General features: G+C 41.5%; 1 protein-coding gene across 2 annotated transcripts in view; it reads right to left on the bottom strand.

The window, feature by feature from the left end:
• GPR156 (G protein-coupled receptor 156) overlaps positions 1-23,883 on the bottom strand; it is an 89,547-nt gene that overhangs the window by 8,711 nt on the left and 56,953 nt on the right. The window contains exons 4-8 of one of the 2 annotated variants that reach the window (XM_059922147.1): positions 16,054-16,189; positions 15,724-15,834; positions 10,754-10,879; positions 9,656-9,751; positions 6,084-6,320 (exon numbers count right to left, since the gene is read on the bottom strand). In XM_059922147.1, coding sequence (XP_059778130.1) covers positions 6,084-6,320; positions 9,656-9,751; positions 10,754-10,879; positions 15,724-15,834; positions 16,054-16,189 — 706 coding nt within the window. The remainder of the gene's footprint in view (positions 1-6,083; positions 6,321-9,655; positions 9,752-10,753; positions 10,880-15,723; positions 15,835-16,053; positions 16,190-23,883) is intronic. The other variant, XM_059922146.1, reaches the window with a different exon arrangement.

The following is a 23,883-nucleotide window of genomic DNA, read 5'->3' as shown; positions in this document are numbered from 1 at the left end:
CAGCTGTAACGAGGGCACTGCGCCACGCTGCACGTCCTCAACACAGCTGAGGAAGAGAGACTGTCAATGGTGAGGGTCCGAGGGAACGTTTTTCAGGAGATACTGGTTTTGAGAACCAGTCCATGGATGCACGGCCTGGTTTAGTTTAACAGGGATGGGACTGAACAGAGAACATTCACAAACAGGGGCACGTTCCTGGGCCTGGGGGACACTGTCTCCTCCTGGCGAATGCCAGGGACGTGATGCCAGGGGAGGCCACCGTGCTGGAGGCGTCTCCTGTTCCCTTAGGGATTCTCATGATTAAGAGCCCTAGTGATGGACACTGGGCACTCTGGGACCTTAGTTCTAGAAACCATGCTGAGATATCTGTGGGGAACCTCACAGGGATCCTGGGATGTCTTTGCTCGCTCATCAAACATTTACTGAGCTCTGACTATGGAAGGTAACCTGAATTTGGTAAATCTCAGATAGGATTCTAAATCCTGCCATCAATTTCAATACCACATTCTGCCCAAGTCCTCTTGGGTCCTCTGTTAACTCGGCATGAGTCCTTCATGGTACCAGGAGTCTGTGTGACCTGTGCTGGGTCGGGCCAGGAACCTGCCCTGTCAGATGCCCTTCTTGAAGGCCCCCTCCCCCGGGTGCTGTCCTCTCAACACCCTGTTCAGGAGCTACTGGAGCCCAGCACTACGGGGTCACTGTACGGCCATGGGTGGATGGCGCTGACCGCCAGCGCTGCTCTCCTAGCACTGGCCCTAGCAGCGCTGCACTATCTCTGTGCCTCCTCAGGGCCCCCTCATTTCCCTAGCAGCACAGCTTTTCCTTTCTCTCCCCCCAGCACCTCCAGACCAAGCCCTCCCTGCAGAGCTGCTGGAGGAACTGCTCAACATTGGTGTAAGGGCACTTCCAAGGCTTTTGGTCTGTCTCACCCTAAGCTGGCTGGGTGGAGCCAGGGTGGCCCTTGACTAAAGCCCCCTGCCCCTCCAACCCCCTCCCCCTTAATTCCCCATTTGTGAAGGTCCTGGTCCTTAAGACTTGACTCTTCAGGATTTCTGGAATATGGCTAGAAATGACCCTTAGGTCATAATTTCAGGACCTCCCCACGGCCCTTCCTTCAGAAGGACAGGGAGTCTTGTTTTCTCAGTATCTGGGTATGGGCGTGTAGCAGGCAGAAAACGGCCCCCCAAAGACGCTTCCCTCCCAATCCAAGAACTCGTAAATATGTTACCTTACATGGCAGAAGGAATTCTGCATATGTTATTGAGTTTAAAACTGTGAGATGGGGAGATTATTGTGGATCATCCAGGTGGGCCCAATGTAATCACAAGAGTCCCTATAAGAGGGACGCAGGACGGGAGATGTGACAATGGAAAGAGAGGTCAGAAAGAGAGGCTTGAAGATGCTGTGCTGCTGGCCCTGAACATGGAAGAAGGAGCCGTGGATCGAAGAAAATGCAGGAAAATGCACGGAAACAGATTCTGCCCCAAAGCCTCCGGAAGCAAGGCAGGCCTACTGACAACTTGATTTCAGCCAAGTAAGACCCATGTTAGATCTCTGACCTCCAGAACTATAAGACATTAAATGTGTATTGTTTTAAGGCACTCTGTTTGTGGGAATTTGTTACAGCAGCAATAGGAAACCAAACGGTGGGATTAAGTCTCGGGTCTTTAATGGGGTGCACTGGGGTCCTTCAGAAGTTCACCCCATGTGCCTCTCTTACCTCCAGCCACTCTCCCCTTGTTTCAATTTGTGCTTCGAAAAGAGCAAAGACTCGTGGTGTTCCAAACACCCTCTCTTCTTTCTCATACCTCCCTGCCTCTGTCAGAGGGCTTCCCCCCGTCGGAAATGCCACCCATGCCCTTCCCCAGTCTGTGCTGTGAACATTTCTTACTCCTCATTCAAGGTGGGCCCAAGCACCTCATTTTCTGAGACGGTGTCACCGAGTTCCCAGACAGGCTGGGGTACCCCTTCCTTGACATCGTGTAACATCCTCAAACACTTAACACAAGGGTTATAAATCCTTTCATGTCAGCTCCCAACTAGACCTCGAGTGAGGCCGTGTGTTTAACTGCCTGTTCCCAACAGTTAATATTTGCATGGACAGATACACGGACAAATGAAGGAAGCTTTCCTTTAAAAAGCTCATCTGTCTGGTAAGGGTGCTGAGACATTTACAGAGGACTATAAGGCAGAGTAGAAAGTCGTGAGTACCTTCCTGGAGGAGCAGATGAAACACTGCGGGTTTAGAGGATAAAATAACGAACGTCCTACCTCAGGACCCACCTGCCTCTCAGAGGTGGAGGGAGGGGAGGGTGTGTGTGGGAGGATGGGTCACATCTAAGTCACAAAAGCAGAGGCTGGCTCACTACTGGTGATGACCTCAGCGTCTGGCCTAAACACTTAGGCATTTCCTGAGGGCCTGTGGAGAATGCTACTTAGTCCACTTAGCTCTTCAGTCACATCGTCCATTTCACCCAGCTTTCTGGCACCGCCTACCTGCCCTTGAGGTGTCTGTGCCTTTGCTTTCATAAATCCCTCCCATCACCGTCCAGTCTGAAGGCTCAGTAGCAAGAAAGAAGCCTGCCTCCCTGCTCCCTTCCCTCTCCTTGTGGCTCTCCTCACACACTTCTCCAAATTTGCTCAGCTGTCCTACCAGTCTCTGGTCTCACAGGGAGAATCTTTCTTCAACCAGAGGCCACAGAGTCAGAGGGGAAAATCAATTCAGGGGCACACAAAAAACCTGAAAAACCTCAGTTACTTTTATATTTTGAAAAACAATTTACCTCCTACACCTAAAATACAATTGACTATAAAATATATTTTTTTGTTTCAGATCATGGTCAGTTCAAGAGGAGGAAAAGCATGAGAGAGAAAATAGAAAAGATACAGTATGAGAAAGGAAGCTCAAGACAGCTAGGAAGACTAAGATAGAGAGAAGGAAAGAGAAAGGCCAAAAGAGTCCATCTGCCCAGTTCCGGTACCCCAGCCCCAATAATTCCATTTCCACTCCCACTTCAACAAACCAAGTGCCTGTTCCTAGTTCAAACTCGGAAGACAGATTCCAAGATGAACTTCATCTTGCATTTTTATGTCTGTGTATAAGATGGAAGTGCACCTAAACATCACTATGGTCCCAGGTCCTGAGGATTTAAACATGGAGGAAAGTGGAAATCTTGTGTCTGAGGCTTAGGATACAAGAGGGACAGAGGCGAGTGTGGAGAGAGGAAACCTAAGTAGGGCCGCATCAGGGAGTTTACTGATTCACTCACTTTTCAGATGGAGGTCTTGTGTTAGATCAGGAAAGCTTTCTTCTAATAGTTCCTTGGCGATTACTTCTGCTCTAAATTATCTTGTTCTCTTTCAGAGACTCCTATTAGCTTTAAATCATATCCCTAGACCTGCTCTCCATATTTTCTAGTCTCTCATTTTTTCCCTGTGTCCTTGTTTTCTGTTTCCTTAAATTAACCCACTAATTCAGTATTTTGCCATGTCCAGCTGCCTATTCAATGCTTCTATTGGCGTTTTAAATTTAACACAATCTTTTTCATCCTTATTCAATACTTCATGATCTAAGGTTATGTCGTTTTCATAATGGTTTGCTTTAGTCAAAGAGGGGCAATAACCTTTGAATCCTATTGATAAGACTAATCAGATACCTTCTAAAAACCTTCTATTTTACTTCAGAGGAAGGTAGCTTCTCTAAATCTTCAGAAATTTGTGGTCCTTTTATTGTGAACTGCAGAATCTCTTCATAGATCCTTTCCCCCTGAATTCGTAGTCTTACGTGGGGAGAGCTATAGTTTCCTGGTACAGTAAATACATTCTCTTGGCTTTTCCCTCATCATCACAATATGGCTGCCATAACGTCAAGCATCAAAAACATTCAAGGTAGGAAGAAAGTAGAAGAGGCGATGCCAGCCACCCCCATAGCTTTTTTTAGGAAAGCAAAAGCTTTCTCAGAAGCCTCCCAGAAAACCCTTGGTGTTCAAAACTGTGTTACATGGGTACACCTAGCTATAAGGGAGGCTGGCAAAGCAAGTGTTTAGCTCTTTCAGACTATATAGTAGAAATGATCAAGGAGCAAAGGGTTTGGCAATGGGTGGATGGGTTACCAATCAACAGTGTTGGCCCCAGGGCCTAAGGAGTGGGCTTCCCAAAAGTCTCCTCTCCGCTCTCTTTTACCCATCTCCCAGGGAGGAACAGCCCTGGCATTTCATAGCCCTTTTCTGCTACATCCCAGACAAATAAGACTCAGCTCTCAAAGGCTTCCTTCAATCCAGTTCTTATAACATTAAGATTCAGCAAAAATTCCTCTAGTTTTTGGCTCAGAGGCAATGCCCATCCTTGATTTTTAGTGCTGCTGCTACAGGTTTTTCCATATTTGTTCATTCTCTTGAGTATTTTAATGAGAATTTATGAAAGGGAAAAAGAGTAAAGGGCCTCTGCCTGTGTCATACTAGCATGCTCCAAAGTGCACTCTTCACTTTTATAAATACACTGCCACCCTCCATCAGGCAACACTTTAATTACCGGTTAGCTCCCTCATGGAGAAGTCATACATGGTCACCTGGTAACTGCACTGGGAATAAGGATAGGGTAGTGAGGGTGTCGTGGGATGAGGGAAGCCTCGGGAGGAAGAAAAAGAGAACTAGAAGGGACACAAAACTAGTGCTTAATGCCAAGCTCATTAACTTGGATGTATGTGGCTCAGTGGTACCCTGGGGCATAACGTGAATAATTTAACATCACTTTCCTTTCAGAGCTTATGGATTCCTTCACCTTTCTCTCTGACTCCCTTTCTTTCTGTTTGCTGTCTGGATATTTCTCCTTCTATCTTCCTCCCTTGTTTGATTTTTTTCTTAATCCTCATAATAAGAAATACATTTTATTTTATTTTATTTTTTTAACATCTTTATTGGAGTATAATTGTTTTACATTGTTGTGTTAGTTTCTGCTTTATCACAAAGTGAATCAGCTGTATGTATACATATATCCCCACATCCCCTCCTTCTTGGGTCTCTCTCCCACCCTTCCTATCCCACCTCTCTAGGTGGTCACAAAGCACGGAGCTGATCTCCCTGTGCTATGCAGCTGCTTCCCACTAGCTATCTATTTTACATTTGGTAGTGTATGTGTGTCCATGCCACTCTCTCACTTCGTCTCAGCTTACCCTTCCCCCTCCCCGTATCCTCAAGTCCATTCTCTACGTCGGCGTCTTTATTCCTGTCCTGCCCCTAGGTTCTTCAGAACCTTTTTTTTTTTTTTTAGATTCCATATATATGTGTTAGCATACGGTATTTGTTTTTCTCTTTCTGACTTACTTCACTCTGTATGACAGACTCTAGGTCCATCCACCTCACTACAAATAACTCAATTTCGTTTCTTTTTATGGCTGAGTACTATCCCATTGTATATATGTGCCACATCTTCTTTATCCATTCATCTGTCGATGGACACTTAGGTTGCTTCCATGTCCCGGCTACTGTAGATAGTGCTGCAATGAACATTGTGGTACATGACTCTTTTTGAATGATGGTTAAGAAATACATTTTAAATTTAGTTTTTACTTTTTCCGTATTGTAAAAAGAAAAGGAATGTTCTACATTTTCCTCTTTTTATTCAAAAGAAAGAAAAGGCATTTTAAATTTCATAAAGACCCAAATGCACTTTTCTCTGAATGTGCAACTGCAAACAGGAAAGAAGGAAAGGTTCCTCGCTGCCAGGCTAGTACAAGAAATGACGTTATCAGGATGCAGGGGGAACCGGGGATGCATGGAGCGGACTGGAGGGTGGGTAGAAAAGCAGGTCTGTGAGGCAGCCACCCGGGCGGAAGCGGTGCCACTACTTGGCTACTCTGGTCAGCGCTCCTTGCCGACCGGGAGCAGAGTGGTTCCTTCAGGACAGCGAGGCGGGAAGAACAGAGGGGGCCAGCTCACTAGGAACCACCCCCCCCTTCCTTCTGACTCTCTAATCAATGGCACCCAAAAGTCTCAGTAGGAAGCAAAGTGAACAGTTTATCACGCCCAGAAAAGTCTCCGGAACGACGGGGTGGACTGGTCCTCCAAGTTCTCCCTAGAGCATACCTGGGGAATGAAGATGAAGCAGTTGATTGTGGTTGTGCAAACAAAGATACCTCCAGACGTGAGTCCAAAGACCAGGTTGGGCCAGGAGTGCAAGTATCTGGTGACCACAAAAAGAAGCCCAGCAGCCAGCACCACGAGGTTGACCCCAACCATGATGGTTAAAGACTGATTCACGGGAGGAGAGCTGACATGGTCAGTCAAGCCAGCCAGGTAGGCCCCATAGAGCAGCAGCAGGCCCTGGAGACAAAGAGGAGAAGAACCGGAGCCTCAGAGAAGTGAAATAGCAGGCTTGGGGTCAAAGAGCAGTAGGGTTGGGACCAATTTCCTCACCTGTAAAATAGGGATAATAATACCTACCTTAAAGGGTTGCTATGAGGAGGATTTACTAAGATAGCACTTGGGACTACCCTTAGGGTGGTCCCTTTACACCTCATGTATGCGTAATAAATTTCATCTTCCTCTCCTCTGAGAATTAGTTTATCGGAGGTCAGCAAGTCAGCCATCAGAGAGGACTCTGCCAGGATGAGGCACAGGATGGGATGATACATGCAGGTAGGAGCCCGACAGAAAGGGCTGCCAGGCACCGGGAGGGCAAGGGGCGCACCACGCTGCTGGTGGTGAGGGCTTCCGCATCCACTGTGTGCTTCTGCAATGCGTGGAGCTGAGGGGCATACAGAAGCTGAAATAGCCCTGTGGTCCCCTTGTCAAGCCATGTGCCACGGTAGGGGAAGCACCGGAGGAAGGGGCTCTTTTTTCTAATGTTCCCAAAGGCACCATCTGCTTGCCAAGCCCTGCACCTGCAAGACTGCATCTGCCCACAAGGGATGCCTTTTTCTAATTCACACAAAGGATCTCTATAGGCTAGCAGCAGCTCTGTGCCAGTGGGTGTTTATGGGAGATGAAGAGTGAAAAAAGAAGAGAACAAAGGCAGGCCGGGACCTGGACAGGACCGTGGGACAGGCACAGGCAGCAAAGGCCTCATCTATACCCTTCACCCTCTTTGTGACATTCCCTGTCCCGCCCCCCAGAACCCAGGGCCCTATTCTTTCCTCTTTGTCATGAATGTAAACCCGCTCTCAGATTTCTCATTTGTACTACACAGAAAATGGCTCACAGCTTCTTAAAGTGCTGCCTCTCCTAGAAGGAGCTACATTTAAACAGAAATCAAAGCTTTAATCAATAATACATAATATATAGATTCAACGTATGTTCGCTTGATTCGGGGCAAAGCTCTGTGCTGGGGTAGGCGTAGGGCAAGAAGCGGTGTTGCCAAGTGGAAGTCATGGTTCTGGCTTTTAAGAAGCTCAATCTGGTTGGGAGATTTAAGGCAAGCACATAAATATCAATGTTTTATGACAGAATATGAAGCTGCCACAGGGGATGAGGTGGGGTGGGAACTACAGGGATTCAGTGGGAGAACTAATAATAAAAGTAAGGTCAGGTATCAGCAGGGTACCTGCCAGTGACCCTGAAATCACACAATCTGACCAACTCCATCTGCAGGGATGGCCCTTAAGACAACTGTTTGGAGGACTGGCTGTGCCTACAGTGAAGGAGTAAGCCCAGCAGAGATGTTGTCTGGGTGCCCCAAATGCTCAGTGTCCCCAAGGGGGCCAAATGTGGCCGCCCTGAGATCTTCAATGACTAGAGGACATACAAGTCAGCAGGCCAGTGGGAGTGGGGCCTGACTTTTGGATAACTGACGCCATCAGGTGGCATTTGGCAGAGTTAGATCATTAGTAATTTAATCAAAAGCGAATAAAATTAATTCTATGATTCTGAAATGCTCAAATCTGATTCTATTAAAATGCTTTAACTCCATTAAAATTCTTTCCAAAAGGGAATCAGGTATGAATAAAGCATCTATACATGCATGATTCGTGTCTGAGTGAATCACATCTGATATTTGTGTGTCATTCGCCCTCACTGCTGAGAAGCATGGGGTGGCGGTCCGGGGACTTAATGCGCAGATTTGGGGTCCTCCTCAGGAGCTGCCCGTTGAACAGGGAGCCCATGGGGGCCTGGCTCAGTCACCTTCCTGATGCTCAGCACTCTTTCCCCTTTTTCTTTCTTTGTCCTATAGAAAGATATTGCAGTGAAATAAAATGGAAATCGGATTATATAAAAGGCAATGGAGAAAATAAATCAAGTTGACTTGCAGAGGGAGTTGCTATGGGGGAAGTGCTGAGTTTCTGTGCCGGGAAGGACGTGCTCTTCTACAGGGGCTCAAAGAATGGGAAAGGCACTGTGCTTTCAGAACTGTCTGGGGGCAGGGGTGGGCAGTGGAAGATGAATAATAAAAGCATCTAACATGTATTTAGCTCTTACTATGGGTCAGGCGTGAATGAAAACTCAACATGCATTAATCCTTTCAAAACTCAGAACCCTTCTGAGAGGATGTTATCATCATCCCCATTTCACGTATGAGGGAATCGAAGCTCAGGGAGGTCAAATGAGGTTCAGGGTCAGCTAGGAAGCGGCTGAGTCATTATTCAAACCCTGTTCTGTCATATTTTGAAACTCATTTTCTTAACCACTAGTAAGAAACTAGAGATAAAAAGCTATTCACTTCCTACCATTTTCTCTTAAAAATATTTCTATCAAAGTAATACATGCACATGGTTAAAAAGCAACATTTCCCTGTCCCAGCCCTGCCCATCCTCAGGCCTATTTCTCAGAAGCAACCACTTGAACACTTTCCTAGTGGTGAAGTGAGTAAAGTTTACCTTTAGAGGCCATCTATTTCTACAAGACCTCCTTTTCCTCTGCCAGCAATCAATCAACCAGGCCCCTCTCTCCTAATACTCAACAGGCAGCCTCCTGCCATGCAGGGCTCGCCTGTTCGTTGAAACAGACCTGCCCTATGCCGCTCCCCTCCTCCCCTGCCCCAAGCCAGATTCTCTGTCCCTCCAAGTTGAAAACCAGCTAACAGGATAGTTGGTTCTCCTTTAGTGCCCTGTATAGTATCCTGTACCCTCTGGAAATAATATCCTCCTTTTGCCATCTAACAGAGATAAATGAGTCGAATGATGGGAGATTCAGGGCAGTACAGGAGACACTTTAAGGCAGCTGGAACCACTCAAAGGACACTATGGATGTTGCCATTTGTCTTAGGGCCAGCCAGGCTTCCAATCAGAGCAAGAAAGTTAGGCAAGTGGAAGGCAGCAGGTTACCTTGACACAAATCTTGAAGAAAGACCCAAGAGGAGTAATAAGGGCACTTAAGAGAATAGGTTAAGCTGGCTAGAATGTCTCCTTATAATTCCCCTTGAAGGTAGCTGGGGAGAAAACTGGTATTGCCAAATCAATGAAAAAACCAGACCAAGAAATGGGAGAAACAGTGGGTGAATTCCACATGATTTGGGGGAGGACTCAATGAGGGAGTCCAAAGATTTGGAAACGTGACCCTCAAAACAAATAAAGAGCACAGAAATAATAAGGGTCACGGCTTTGAGGTCTCTTCTGATTTCAATACTCTTTGCAGAAATCACCTCATTAATTCCTATAATTCCTCTTTATATCCATTTTGTTGGTAACAGAGAGATAGTATCCCCAGGAGATGAAGTTACCAACCTTGCATCCCAAAACGAGAGCAATCCAGACATCAGAGTACCGGGAAGCACAGAAGTGTGTGCTAGTCAGAGAGCAGGACACGTCTCTCCCTGTCACCTAGAAGGGACACAGAGTCAGGACTGAGGGCACCCACAGTTACCAGGAACACACATACACAGCAGATCTTTGTAAACATTCTAGATTGTGAAATCCTCTATAGCATATAATTTCTCCCTTAATATGTAAAAACTGTAACATTTAGGTGACTCCATTAGAATCTAAATGAGAGTAACCATGAGTTGGAGGAAAAAACAACAAAGTTGGGCTGACATGTGGATTCTTGGTGCCAGCAGGGCTTACCCCTGTTATGTGCTTTGCTACCACAGTGATTCAAATTAGTGCATCAGCAAAATTACAAATTATTTCACATCCTCTTTCTGCTATTTGTTAACAGTTGAAACCTTCAATATTGAATCTGCACTGTCAAGATTCCGCTGTATTCCTTAGCTCCTTTGTCAGGCTGGAGATATAATGCTTCCTATTAATTGAACACTATATACTGGGCACAGTTGAGTCCTTTACCTGCATTGTTTCCCTTAATCTTCACCACAGCCCTATGAAATAGGTAGTATTATTATCTCCATTTTACCTATGAGGAAATAGAGACTTAGATAGGTTAAATAACTTTCCCAAGGCTGGTAAGTGGTAGAGCTGGGATTTGAATTGGGGTTGACTGACTCCAAAGAACACCTCAAAATACTACCTTTACCTTTCAACAATTAGGGTAAAGAAGCTCTCTGTAGCTGAAAACTCTCATTATTGATAAGGTGGAAGCAGAGGTAACTGCCAGGCAGATCTCTGTTTGCTGACATCTCAGCGGTTGCTGCTGGAAAACACTTGGGGCGGGAGGAACAGTGGGAGCGGAGCAGACCCTGCAGACAAGGGGCAGGTGTTCATGGTGCCCACAGCTCCTGACTCGCCATCCTCTTTGGGTCATTTATCTTCTCGTTGGGAGGATGTCCACACAGTGAATGCTACTGGGAGAATGATCCCCGTGTACCCACAGAAGCCAGTCCCTCCGGTTCAGGAACTAGATTCTTCAGGGATTGGGCCCCTCACCGTCATACTGACACTGAGAATCTGGAGGCACTGGATGGGATCAGTCAGCACCCACGTCACGAGCAGGATCACATCTGCTATCACCAGGGCTGCCACCAACCCCAGTAGCTGCAGGTCTTTGATTATCTGCAAAAGAGTCAAGGTCATAACTTTCCTTTGCTCTCTGGCTATACAACACAGGGGCTAGAGTGTCCTATGTGCTCTGAGATAAAGGCTCCAGGGTTAACCTTCCAAAGGGGCTTCAAATCCAGCCATCAAAGATGAAACAGACACTAAACACAGGCAGTGATTTCTATGTCCATATCATCATGAGCACCATTCAACATTTTCATTTGTTTGTCCTTTCCATATCCTGCCTTTTCCCACAAAGGATTCAAGGGATATTATAAAATAAATACACTATTATTTCTATATGTTTATATAGCACATAGAGAGACGTGGAAATTTTTACATAAAACTATTAACAACCATTAACCTGGAGGGTCAGATTGAGAGATGATGGTGGTGGAGGAGAGATTACTAGCATTTTCTTTAAACATATGTGAAGCATTTGACTTAATACAAAGAGAATGTGTTATTTTTGTGGCTACAAAAATAAAATTTAAAAAATGTATGCAGCAACAGGATGAAAAATATTAAGGAAAGAGACAATAAGGAGAATTATGATGAATGCTCAGGTGAGGAGAGCACATACCATTCAAGAATTGGGGCAGAAACATGGGTCTGCATTTTTGACAACCAATGAAAAGAAGGAAGCACAACTAGTTACATGATTCATGGTGTTTGTAAGATAAAAACAAATCAGTTGCTGAACCAAAATGCTCCAAACCAGTGATAAGGAGAAAATCTTCAAATCAACCAGCAAAAAATGACACAGCATGTATAGAAGAACAAAGATAAGGAAGACATCAGATTTCTCATGAGATATAAGGACAAGTGAGAAAACAGTAGAGGGAAATCTTCAACTAAAGAAAACAAAATATCAACCTAGAATCTTATATCCAGAAAAAATATCTTTCAAAAATAAAGGTGAAATAAGGACTTTTTCAGATGAACAAAAGCCAAAAGAATTCAGCATTAGCACACTTGCATGAGAACGTTAGATATCCTTGAAGTAAAAGGAAAATAATACCAGATGAATATAGGGATCTATACGAGAAAATTAAGAGCTCTGGAAATGTTAACTTCATAGAAAAATACATGATTGACATTTACTATTTAAATATCTTTAAAACATAACTGATTGTTTAAACAAAAATTAATAACAATTGTGTGGTGCTTGTAACATATGTAAAAGTAAAAACAACACAAAGATTGGAGAGTGGGGAACTGGAAGCACACTATTGTAAATGAAATACTTATGCCATAAGTAAATGCCAATTATATAATTATACACAAACTCTTCCAGAGAATGAATTGGAGGGAATACTTCCCAATTCATTCTACAAGGCTGCCATTACCCTGTTAGAAAACCAGAAAAAGATTTTATAAGAAAAGAAAGCTGCAGAGCAACATACCTTAAGAACATGAACACAAACATTATAAACAAAATTTTATGAAAATGAATCCAACAATGTAAGAGGGTAATACATAATGACCAAGTGGAGTTTGTTTCAGGAATGCAAGGTTGGTTTGAGATCCTAAAATCATTTAATGTAATTCACCATATGAGCAAGCTAAAAATGAAAAATCATACGATTAACAGATACAGAAAACACATTTGACAAAACCCAACATTAATTCTTTATAGAAACTCAGTAAAATAGGAATAGAAGGGAACTTCCCCAATTAGATAAAGGGCATCTATGATAAAACTACAGCTAACATCATTCTTAGTTTTGACTAAGATAGGATGTTTTCCCCATATGATCAAGAACAACTCAAGGATGTCTGCTCTCAGCACTTCTACTGAACACTGTACTGGTGTTTCTAGCCAGTGCCATCATACAAGATTGAAAAGAAAATTTCTTTTACAGAAGATATGAATCTATATAGAAAATCTGATGGAATCTGCACAAAAGCTACTAGAACTAATAAGTAGTTTTGCAAGATTGCAGCATGTAAGATCAGCTTACAAAAATCAATTGTATTTCTATATATTAGCAACAAAAAATTGGAAAGTGAAATAAAAAACAGTAACATATATAATAGCATAAAAAATAAAATACTTAGGAATAAATTTGATAAAAGATATGAAAGACCTCCACCGAAAACTACAAAAAAATTGCTGAGAGAAATTAGAAAAGACCTAAATATATGAAGAATTATACTGTGTTCATGGGTTAAAAGATACAACATTGTTAAGAAATCAGTTCTCCACAATTTGATCTACAGATTCAACACAACCTCAATCAAAATCTCAGCAAAAAATTCGCAGAAATTGGTAAACTGATTAAAAAATTCATATGGAAATTCAAAGGACCTAGATTAGCCAAAACAACACTGAAAGAGAAGAACTAATACTCTTTGACTCAAGATTTAACATAGGACTTCCCTGGTGGCACAGTGGTTAAGAATCCGCCTGCCAATGCAGGGGACACGGGTTTGAGCCCTGGTCTAGGAAGATCCCACGTGCCACAGAGCAACTAAGCCCGTGCGCCACAACTACTGAGCCCACGTGCCACAACTACTGAAGCCCATGCACCTAGATCCTGTGCTCTGCAACAAGAGAACCCACTGCAATGAGAAGCCCACGCACCACAATGAAGAGATACCCCGCTTGCCACAACTACAGAAAGCCCGTGCGCAGCAATGAAGACCCAACACAGCCAAAAATAAATTAAAAAAAAAAAAAAGATTTAACATAAAGCTACAGTAATATGGTATTGGTGTCAAAATAAACAATGACATCAATGAAACAGATTCAACAAAGGTGCAAAGGTAATTCAGTGAAGAAAGGACACTCTTTTCAACAAATGGTGCCAGAACAATTGGATATCCATATATAAAAAATGAACTTCAATCCACAGATCACATCATATTTCAAAATTAACTCAAAATAAATCATAGACCTAAATGTAAAAACAAAAACTCTTAAAACATCTAGAAGTAAACATAGGAGAAAAACTTTTGGGGCCTTGGGTTAGGCAAAAGTTTCTTAGATCTGATACCAAAAACATGATCCATTAAAGAACAAAGTAGTAAATTGGACTTCATCAGAATTAGAAACATCTTCTTTTTGAAAGACATTCTTAAGTGAATGAAAAGTCACAAACTGGAAGAAAATCTTTATTTGATAAAGGACTGTATCTGGAATATAAAAAGAACCCTCAAAATGCAATAATAAGAAAACAAACAACTAAATTAAAAAATAGGTGAGAGATTTGAGCAGATACTTCACCAAAGAAGGTATATGGATGGCAAATAAGCATATAAAAAGATGCCCAACACTGCATCAGGGAAATGCAAATTAAAACACAATGAGAATCTACCATACACACCTATTAGAATGACCAACGTGAAAATGACCAACCAAGTCTAATGTTGGGAAGGACGTGGAGGAAAGGGACTCAAACACTGTTGGTGGGAATGTAAAATGGTACAACCACTTTGGAAAACAGTCATGCAATTTCTTTAGAATTTAAACATATACCTACTATATGATCCAATCATTCTACGCTTAGGTTTTTAACCAAGAGAAATGAAAGCATATGTCTACACAAAGACTCGTACACAAACATTCACAGCAGTCTTATTTTTAATAGCCCCAAACTGGAAACAAACCCAAACATTCATTAATAGGTGAATGTATAAACCAACTGTAGTTACAACTACACATTGGAAAATTACTTAACAATAATAAGAAAAGAACCATTGATGCAAGTAACAACATAGATGAATCTCAAAATAATTATGCCAAGTAAAAGAAAGATAAAAAAATACATACTATATAATTCCATTTATATAAAATTCTGGAAAATGCAAACTAATCTGTAGTAACAGAAAGCAGGTCAATGGTTGCCTGGGGACAGGGACAGGGGATGTAAGAATTGGACAGGAGAGGGAGATGACAAGGGTGCATGAGGAAACTTGTAGATTATAGCCCACATTTCACAGTGTATACATATGTCAAAACATATCAAACAGTAAATATGTGCAGTTCATTGGATGTCAATTATACCTCAATAAAGCTATTTTTAAAAAAAGGAATTAGTGTTCTAGAGGGAAGAATGAACTTACTGTCCTTTAGGCAAACTTTGTCATACGTTTAGTTACTCACAGTGGAGCTTTTGATAAATATTCACCACAATTTAATAATGTTTGCTAAAAAAAAAAAAGTCTTGTCAGTCCAGAGAAGTAAACTCCAACTGAGTAATATGTTGGGTCTGGGCAGGGCCTACATAGACAAAGGGTTTGATGATCAGGCTTTGAGGTGTGGGCAGCTCTATCAGGAAACCTGATAAAATGGGGGAATGTGGTTAGGATGACGCCTGATGTCAGGCACATGTAGGTGGTCTGGCTGCCACATAGCTTCTAGGGTTGATTCTGTCAGCGGAAATGGGTATGCTCTTCCTTGCTCACTGCTCCAGGCTCATCCTTCTTAGTGCAGAGAATGGCCTTCTTAAATGGAAAAGAATCGGGCTCCAAAGAGGGAAATAACTGCTTATCTGCTATAGCTTCTCTGTAATCACTCTCCCTCTGTCCACTTTCAGCTCACACCTGTGCCAAGCAACAGCCTCTCTGGGCATCTTGCTCTCCCTCAAACTGGTGCCAGGTATGGGCCAGCTCACACATCCCCCAGAGCAGTACCAGGGCTTGGAGTGCATATGAAGCAAAACCTTTGTTTAAAGACCTATATCCCAATAGCACTGACACAGGCCATGTGACTCCAAGGTTTGAAGTAAGGAGCAGGAACTTCAGATCATCATAAAAGGGCCAGACCCAGTAATCTGGCACAAGTTTCTCTAGCTTTCAATCAATAGTAGAGCTGCTGTCTGTGATCAAGCACTGTGTACTTGTTGCCTACTCACCACTCTCTTGTCTGGAACCCTCTGGGTAAACACCTTGTAGAGTCGCCAGCTCTTTCCCAGAATGGGGCCAAACACAAGGGAGGTCCCAATGCACAACATGGACAGTCTTACCTACAGGTGGAAAGGGACAGAAGCAAGAGGCATGAGAGAAACCTTTGTGGTTCTCCACACATTCTGATCTGTAAAGCCTCAGTCCACAGAGGACCTGGGGCAGAAAGTGGACCTCACTGACTCAGCATTCCAGGGATTGCCTCTGAAAGTGCCCACAGCAAGGATAAATGTAACCACCACCCGTATCATATTCAAAACAAAATTGAAGACTTCACCTACCTGAATGAGAGTTTCCATTGAGCTTCCTGCTAAAGCACCTTGATGGTGAATCCCAAAGAGGTAAGCGCTACTGTAAGTCATACAACTGCCCAATAAGGTCACAATGTTCAGATTGGGACTGGACATCTTCACAATCCTATAGGAAACCAGGAAGAAAGACACCTACAGTCATGACATTTGCCCTGGGAGTGGACCAGAATAATCTTCAGTGCAGCCTCAGAGTAAAAGGCCATAGGGAAGAAATCACTTTACAAATCTGTGAAAAATTTAAATAAAATTTTTTAAAAATTAAATAAATATGACTTATTTAAATTTATTTTCACAAAGAACTAAATTCTGGTATTTCTTGCTTGTATAACTCCAAGTCTTTTAAAAGAAGGTCACTTCCTAAAAACAGGTGGTATCAGAGAAGAGTTAGGATTTTTCCATGAAGTTTATGGTTGCTAAGAGACTGCTCTATGCAGCCTAGTGAATAAATAACTAGCAGGTAGATACCTAAAGAGATACAGTTTGGAGCCTTTAAAAATGAGCTGTAAGGGCTTCCCTGGTGGCGCAGTGGTTGAGAATCTGCCTGCTAATGCAGGGGACAAGGGTTCGAGCCCTGGTCTGGGAAGATCCCACATGCCACGGAGCAACTAGGCCCGTGAGCCACAACTGCTGAGCCTGCGCGTCTGGAGCCTGTGCTCCGCAACAAGAGAGGCCACGATAGTGAGAGGCCCGTGCACTGCGATGAAGAGTGGCCCCCGCTTGCCACAACTAGAGAAAGCCCTCGCACAGAAACGAAGACCCAACATAGTAATCAATCAATCAATAAATAAATCTTTAAAAAAAAAAAAAAATGAGCTGTAAGGTAAACTACTATTTGAAAAAACCAGACAAATATACCACAAAAAAAGAAAATTACAGGCCAATATCACTAACAAACATAGACACAAAAATCCTCAACAAAACACTAGCAAATTGAATCCATCAATACTTTAAAAGGATCATACACCATGATCAAGTGGGATTTATCCCAGGGATGCAAGGATTTTTCAATATCCGCAAATCCATCAGTGTGATACACCACACCAACAAACTGGAGAATGAAAACCATAATACGATCATCTTAATAGATGCAGAAAAAGCTTTTGATAAAATTCAACAGCCACTTATGATAAAAACTCTCCGGAAAGTGGGCATAGAGGGAACCTTCTTCAACATAATAAAGGCCATATATGACAAACCCACAGCTAACATCATACTCAAGGGTGAAAAGCTGAAAGCATTTCCTCTAAGATCAGACAAGGATGGCCACTCTCACCACTTTTATTCAACATACTTTTGGAAGTCCTAGCCACAGCAATCAGAGAAGAAAAAGAAATAAAAGGAATCCAAGTTGGAAAAGAAGAAATAAAACTGTCACTGCTTGCAGATGACATGTTACTCTACCTAGAAAATCCTAAAGATACTACCAGAAAACTACTAGAGTTCATCAATGATTTTGGTAAAGTTGCAGGATACAGAATTAATACACAGAAATCTATTACATTTCTATACACTAACAACGAAAGATAAGAAAGAAAAATTAAGGAAACAATCCCATTTACCATTGCATCAAAAAGAATAAAATATCTAGGAGTAAACCTACCTAAGGAGGCAAAAGACGTGTACTCCAAAAACTATAAGACACTGATGAAAGAAATCAAAGATGACACAAACAGATAGAAAGATATACCATGTTCTTGGACTGGCAGAATCAATACTGTCAAAATGACTATACTACCCAAGGCAATCTATAGATTTAATGCAATACCTATCAAATTACCAATGGCATTTTTCACAGAACTAGAAAAAATTTTTTTAAATTTGTATGGAAACACAAAAGACCCTGAATAGCCAAAGCAATCTCGAGAAAGAAAAATGGAGCTGCAGGAATCAGGCTCCCTGACTTTAGACCATACTACAAAGCTATGGTCCTCAAGACAGTATGATACTGGCACAAAAACAGAAATATAGATCAATGAGACAGGAGAGAAAGCCCAGAAATAAACCCACACACATATGGTCAATTAATGACATGACAGAGGAGGCAAGAATATACAATGGAGAAAAGACAGTCTCTTCAATGGGTGATGCTAGGAAAACTGGACAGCTACATGTAAAAGAATGAAATTAGAACATTCTCTAACACCATACACAAAAATAAACTCAAAATGGATTAAAGACCTAAATGTAAAACTGAATACCATAAAACTCCTCAAGGAAAACATAGAACACTCTTTGACTTAAATCACAGCAATATCTTTTTGCATCCGTCTCCTAGAGTAATGGAAATAAAAAGAAAAATAAACAAATGGGATCTAATTAAACGTAAATGGTTTTTCACAACAAAGGAAACCATAAACAAAACAAAAAAGACAACCTACAGAATGGGAGGAAATATTTGCAAATGATGCGACCAACAAGGGATTAATCTCCAAACTATACAAATACCTCATACAGCTCAATAACAACAACAACAACAACAAAACAAACAACCCAATCAAAAAATGGGCAGAAGATCTAAATAGACATTTCTCCAGAGAAGACATACAGATGGCCAAAAGGCGCATGAAAAGATGCTCAACATCGCTAATTATTAGAGAAATGCAAATCAAAACTACAATGAGGTATCACCTCACACCAGTCAGAACGGCTATCATCAAAAAGTCTACAAATAATAAATGCTGGAGAGGGTATGGAGAAAAAGGAACCCTCCTACAGTTGGTGAGAATGTAAATTGATACAGCCACTATGGAGAACAGTATGGAGGCTCCTTAAAAAACTAAAAATAGAGCTACCATATGATCCTGCAATCCCACTCCTGGGCATATATCTGGAGAAAACCATAATTTGAAAAGACACATGCACCCCAGTGCTCACTGCAGCACTATTTACAATAGCCAGGACATGGAAGCAACCTAAATTTCCATTGGCAGGTGAATGGATAAAGAAGATGTGGTATGTATATATGATGGAATGTTAGTCAGCCATAAAAAAGAATGAAATAATGCCATTTGCAGCAACATGGCTGGACCTAGATTATCATACTAAGTGAAGTAAACCAGACAGGGAAAGACAAATATCATATGATATCACTTATATGTGGAATCCAATTAAAAATGATGCAAACGAGATTATACACAAAACAGAAATAGACCCACAGACATAGAAAACAAACTTATGGTTACCAAAAGGGAAAGGTGGGTAGGGATGAATTAGGAGTTTGGGATTAGCATACACACACTACTATATATAAAACAGATAACCAACAAGGACCTACTGTATAGCATAGAGATCTATACTAAATATTTTGTGATAACCTATAAGGGAAAAGAATCTGAAAAAGAATATACATAATACATATATTAATATATACATGTATGTATAATTGAATCACTTTGCTGTACACCTGAAACTAACACAACATTGTAAATCAACTATACTTCAATAAAAAAATAAAATTAAAAAATAAAATAAAATGAGCTGTAAGGTAAACTACTTTTTGACAAAAGTTTGGGGCATTTTTCATCCACTATTTACTTTATTTGACATGTAAATTGTTTTCCTCTCTCTGTTTGACCAAGAGAGGAAGAGAAAGCAGGGATTGAAAGCAGGAAGTTTGGGAAGGGTTGTTTCTTGAGTGATTTTTAAATGAGGTTATAGAGCACTTTGAAGATTATAGGGGAATGTGGACAATCACGGTCTGACACAAATCCTGGGCACCAGTGGAGGCTTGGGACAAGGTAGAAATGTGTGAATTGGTTAACCTAAGGGGAAAAGCAGGTTTACATTGGACTGTGATTGATAACAATTAAGAAATAAAAATAACTAGTAACAGTTAAGATGTAACTGTACTTAAAAGTTTTAGTCTAGTGTATTCTGCATAAATGCAATATTTATACAACTAGTCATTTGGTAATTATACTTATATGTTTATTTTTTTCTTAAACTCACGTAAATTTTCTTTTATTAATTAATTAATTAATTAATTAATTATGGCTGCATTGGGTCTTTGTTGCTATGCGCGAGCTTTCTCTAGTTGCGGCGAGTGGGGGCTACTCTTCATTGCGGTGTGTGGGCTTCTCATCGCGGTGGCTTCTCTTGTTGCAGAGCACGGGCTCTAGGCGCGTGGGCTTCAGTAGTTGTGGCACACGAGCTCAGTAGTTGTGGCTCATGGGCTCTAGAGCGCAGGCTCAGTAGTTGTGGCGCACGAGCTTAGTTGCTCCATGGGATCTAAGGGAAGATGTGGGATCTTCCTGGACCAGGGCTCGAACCCGTGTCCCCTGCACTGGCAGGCTGAATCTTAACCACTGCGCCACCAGGGAAGTTCCCTATATGTTTATTTTTAAATAGTAACAAAGGGGGAAAGCATTCTTATCTATGTACCTGGATTACCTGGCTGACCACCTTAAAGGCCAGAGCGAAGGCAAAACCAGCTACTTAGTACAGCCTACTTTAAAGACAGGCAACGTACCTAGTAGGCATTAAACAAACAGTTTGGCAGTGCTGGACTTAGAACCATCACAACCACCATCGGCCCAGCTTGATTACTTCATAACCAGCAACATAATTACGTCCACACATACAAGAACACCAAACCTCTGCCTGTGACTTAGGCCCCAAGTACGGTCACCGTAGGCCAATGAGTCCAGTTGAGCCTTACCTAGTCTTGGAGCAAAAATCTTGATTTTCTTCTCTTCCTCTAAAAGTGAGAACAACTTTCATGTATTCGCCTTGTAAAATGGGGATAATAATAATACACGCTCCCCTCCTCCCCAAACCAAAGAGTTGTGAGGATTCAAAGAGGCAATGTAGCCAAGTGTGTGGCACAGGGCCCAGCATGCAGTAAGCATGTTGCCAACATAGCTGATGATACTGTTAACCTCATCTTCCAGGCTTTAGAAACCTGGGAATCATCTTTTCCCTCTTCCTTTTCCTTCTCCACCTCTTTCTTTATCTCCTCTACCCAATCAATTGCCAATTTCTTTCACTTGTTATTTCAAAATCTCTCTGAGCTATCCCTCACTCTCCATTCCTCTTACCACATTTATCCAGGATACAGTCATGTTAGGAGAAATGGAACTGGAGTCAGGTATGAGATGGGAATCCTGGCTCAGCCAATCACAGCTGTGTGGCTTTCATCGCCTCATTTAACTAGTCTAGGTTCCTGCTTCCTCATTTGTGAAATGAAGATAATATCTTCTTTTGTATCCACCCACAGGGTACTGTGAAGATCAAATGAGGTGTGTGCTAAAACTCTTTGAATACTCTAAGGCGATGCAAAAATGTTAATCTTTAGATTTTTTGGTGTAAGCTTCAGCTCTCTGTAACACCAGTTTTTCCCTGTCCTAATACATCTTGCGCATTACTTTCACATTTATTTTCTTAAAATACCACCTTCATCACTTAGCAAGAGAGCTATATGTATAAAGAACAATTTTCTGTTGTTTACCTTAAGTCTCCTGTATCCCCATTTAAGATTTCGCCCTATCCTACCTACCCACTTCTTCCTCCAGGCTTGCTTCCCCAGTCATCATGTCTTCAAACTGTGGGCTTAGAGTAATCCTTCCTAGTTTCTTTGCCTCTTCCCATAAGAAGGGGGAATATGTGCTGAATATTGACTACCAAAATAACAATGATTATCAGCAGCTTCGCAAAGCATTTGTTAAGAAAAGTATACATTAGAGAGACCAGTGCTGACACTGATTTAGAAAAGAGGGCACCGCTCACCGGGACTGGCCACTCAGTGCAGCCAGAAGCTTGGGTAAAACCACTGGGTGGGATCCTGCAGGACCAAGAACTGAGGTTGTTCTTCCCCATGGCCTCTCACAAGCTCCTAGGCATCAGCCATGAATATCTGATCATGAGGTTCTCACCAAGCAAATGCCCAGGTTTCACAGCCACACGTCTGTGTTGCCTAGATCACTGATGGGTAGGTTTCTTTCTCAACTCCTCTCTGGACCATTTTATTTGAACACCACTGTACAATCAGGTCTCCTTTGTGTAATTCAGTACTGCATGAATCCTGATTTAGAATTCCTCCCCCTCCTGATTTAGTTAGGAGGAACTCAATTTAGTTTTTTAAAAAAACAAAATATACATTACATAGTCTTCACATCTCAGAAGTTGATGCAAGTTAATTTTCAAATGGACATGTTATGGACTTATACATGTATGTTTTGATATTTTTCCTAAACAATGATACTGAATACTTGTCTCAGAAAAAAAATGAATAGAAGATGATTTACCTATTGTGTTTGGCCAAGTTAACACCTGTGAAGTCACTGAAAGGTGAATCATCTCCAATTCAGCAGGTGAATTATCTAAGTCTGGAGAATGTCTCTGCTACTTTGATAGGAATTCAACCACTTATATCATTTATATTTTTCTACTGAACTAAAAGATGAAGCCTGCATATGCTGAATATTTTAATAACCACAAACATAATTTCTACAAGGGAAGAAGATTTAAATATTATCTACTTATAAACAGCCAGGCTCATCTAGATTACTTGTGTTTCATTTATGAAGAGACAAAAAGCCCAGACTGGGTTACTGACAGTCAGAAACAAGGTGGCATTTTTTTAAAAAAAGGATTTTATAGCTACCTCTTTATCTTTTTTTCTTCATTTACTGATTGGCAATATAAGGCAAGAGTTTTCTTGATTTCTCTCTTCTCAAGTAAGGTTTCAGTACATAGAGATAAATATCCATCTATATCTGCACAACCTGTATAAACCTGGATTATCATTTCAAAGTCTTTAATGAATTCAGATGCATAAATGACATCTACCAGTACGATGTTTTAAAAATCTTTATCAAATATCAGTTTCTGAACTTGGTCTTTCATTATACTTGGAGTTATAGAGACACTGGTATCCTGTTGTTTCTTCTTAATGATGCTAAGGACAGAGTTTGGAAACATAGCCTGTGAATGGGGCTGACGGTACTTCTTAGCTTGCTGTTACTATCAGAAAACTTTCCTAAAATGTCACAGGGCCATGCTTTCTAAAATGCTACATAAGTCGATATAAATGGTATCACTGAGCTTTAAACATATCTAAAAACATATCCAAGAAGCTTTTTAATAAAACAATTAATATTAAATTGTGAAATTTATTGAATTTCTTTTTCAGTCCACTGTTTTTGATCCATGCTACAATGGTATTATAAATCTAACTCATCTGGATATGTTTCAAACAGCTTTATCATAATTTTGCCTGGTGTGTTTCAGCAAATGTGATCATTTTGCTTATTTCTAATGTATTAAGTTCAATTCAAATTCTGAACACCTCAAACTAATATTTGTGTGACCTGTAGCTATTTATATTCAAACTTTGTATTTTAAGGGTGAGAGCAGCCTGGCGCTGCTTCTTCCTCTCCTGCCTGGGGCACCATCCTAGGAGACCGTCCTAGGAGATTTCATTAACCTTTCGGCCTCCAGAGTTTAAATTCTTTAATCATAACAACTTCACTTTATTCCACTTTCAGACACCCTGGGTCACACCCTGGGTCTTATGATCATTCAGAATGGTTCCACTTCAGAAAATTTAAACACCAATATCTCTGATTTCAATGCACCCAAAATTTAACTCCTAGTCTTCCCCCTCAACCTGTTCTTACATTCTTCCTCAGTTCAGATAATGGCAACTTCATCTTTATATTTGCTTGGACCAAAAATCGTGGAGTCATACTTGACTCTAGCTCACCTCCCACATCCAATCTGTCATGAATCCTATTGGCTCTATCCTTAAAACACATCCAGAATCCAACTACTTCTCACCACCTCTGCTGCCATCACCCTGAT

Source organism: Balaenoptera ricei, chromosome 4 (assembly GCF_028023285.1).
Source record: "Balaenoptera ricei isolate mBalRic1 chromosome 4, mBalRic1.hap2, whole genome shotgun sequence".
Lineage (NCBI taxonomy): Eukaryota > Metazoa > Chordata > Mammalia > Artiodactyla > Balaenopteridae > Balaenoptera > Balaenoptera ricei.
Note: the sequence above shows the minus strand (reverse complement) of the source record. Positions and strands in the feature narration are given on the sequence as shown.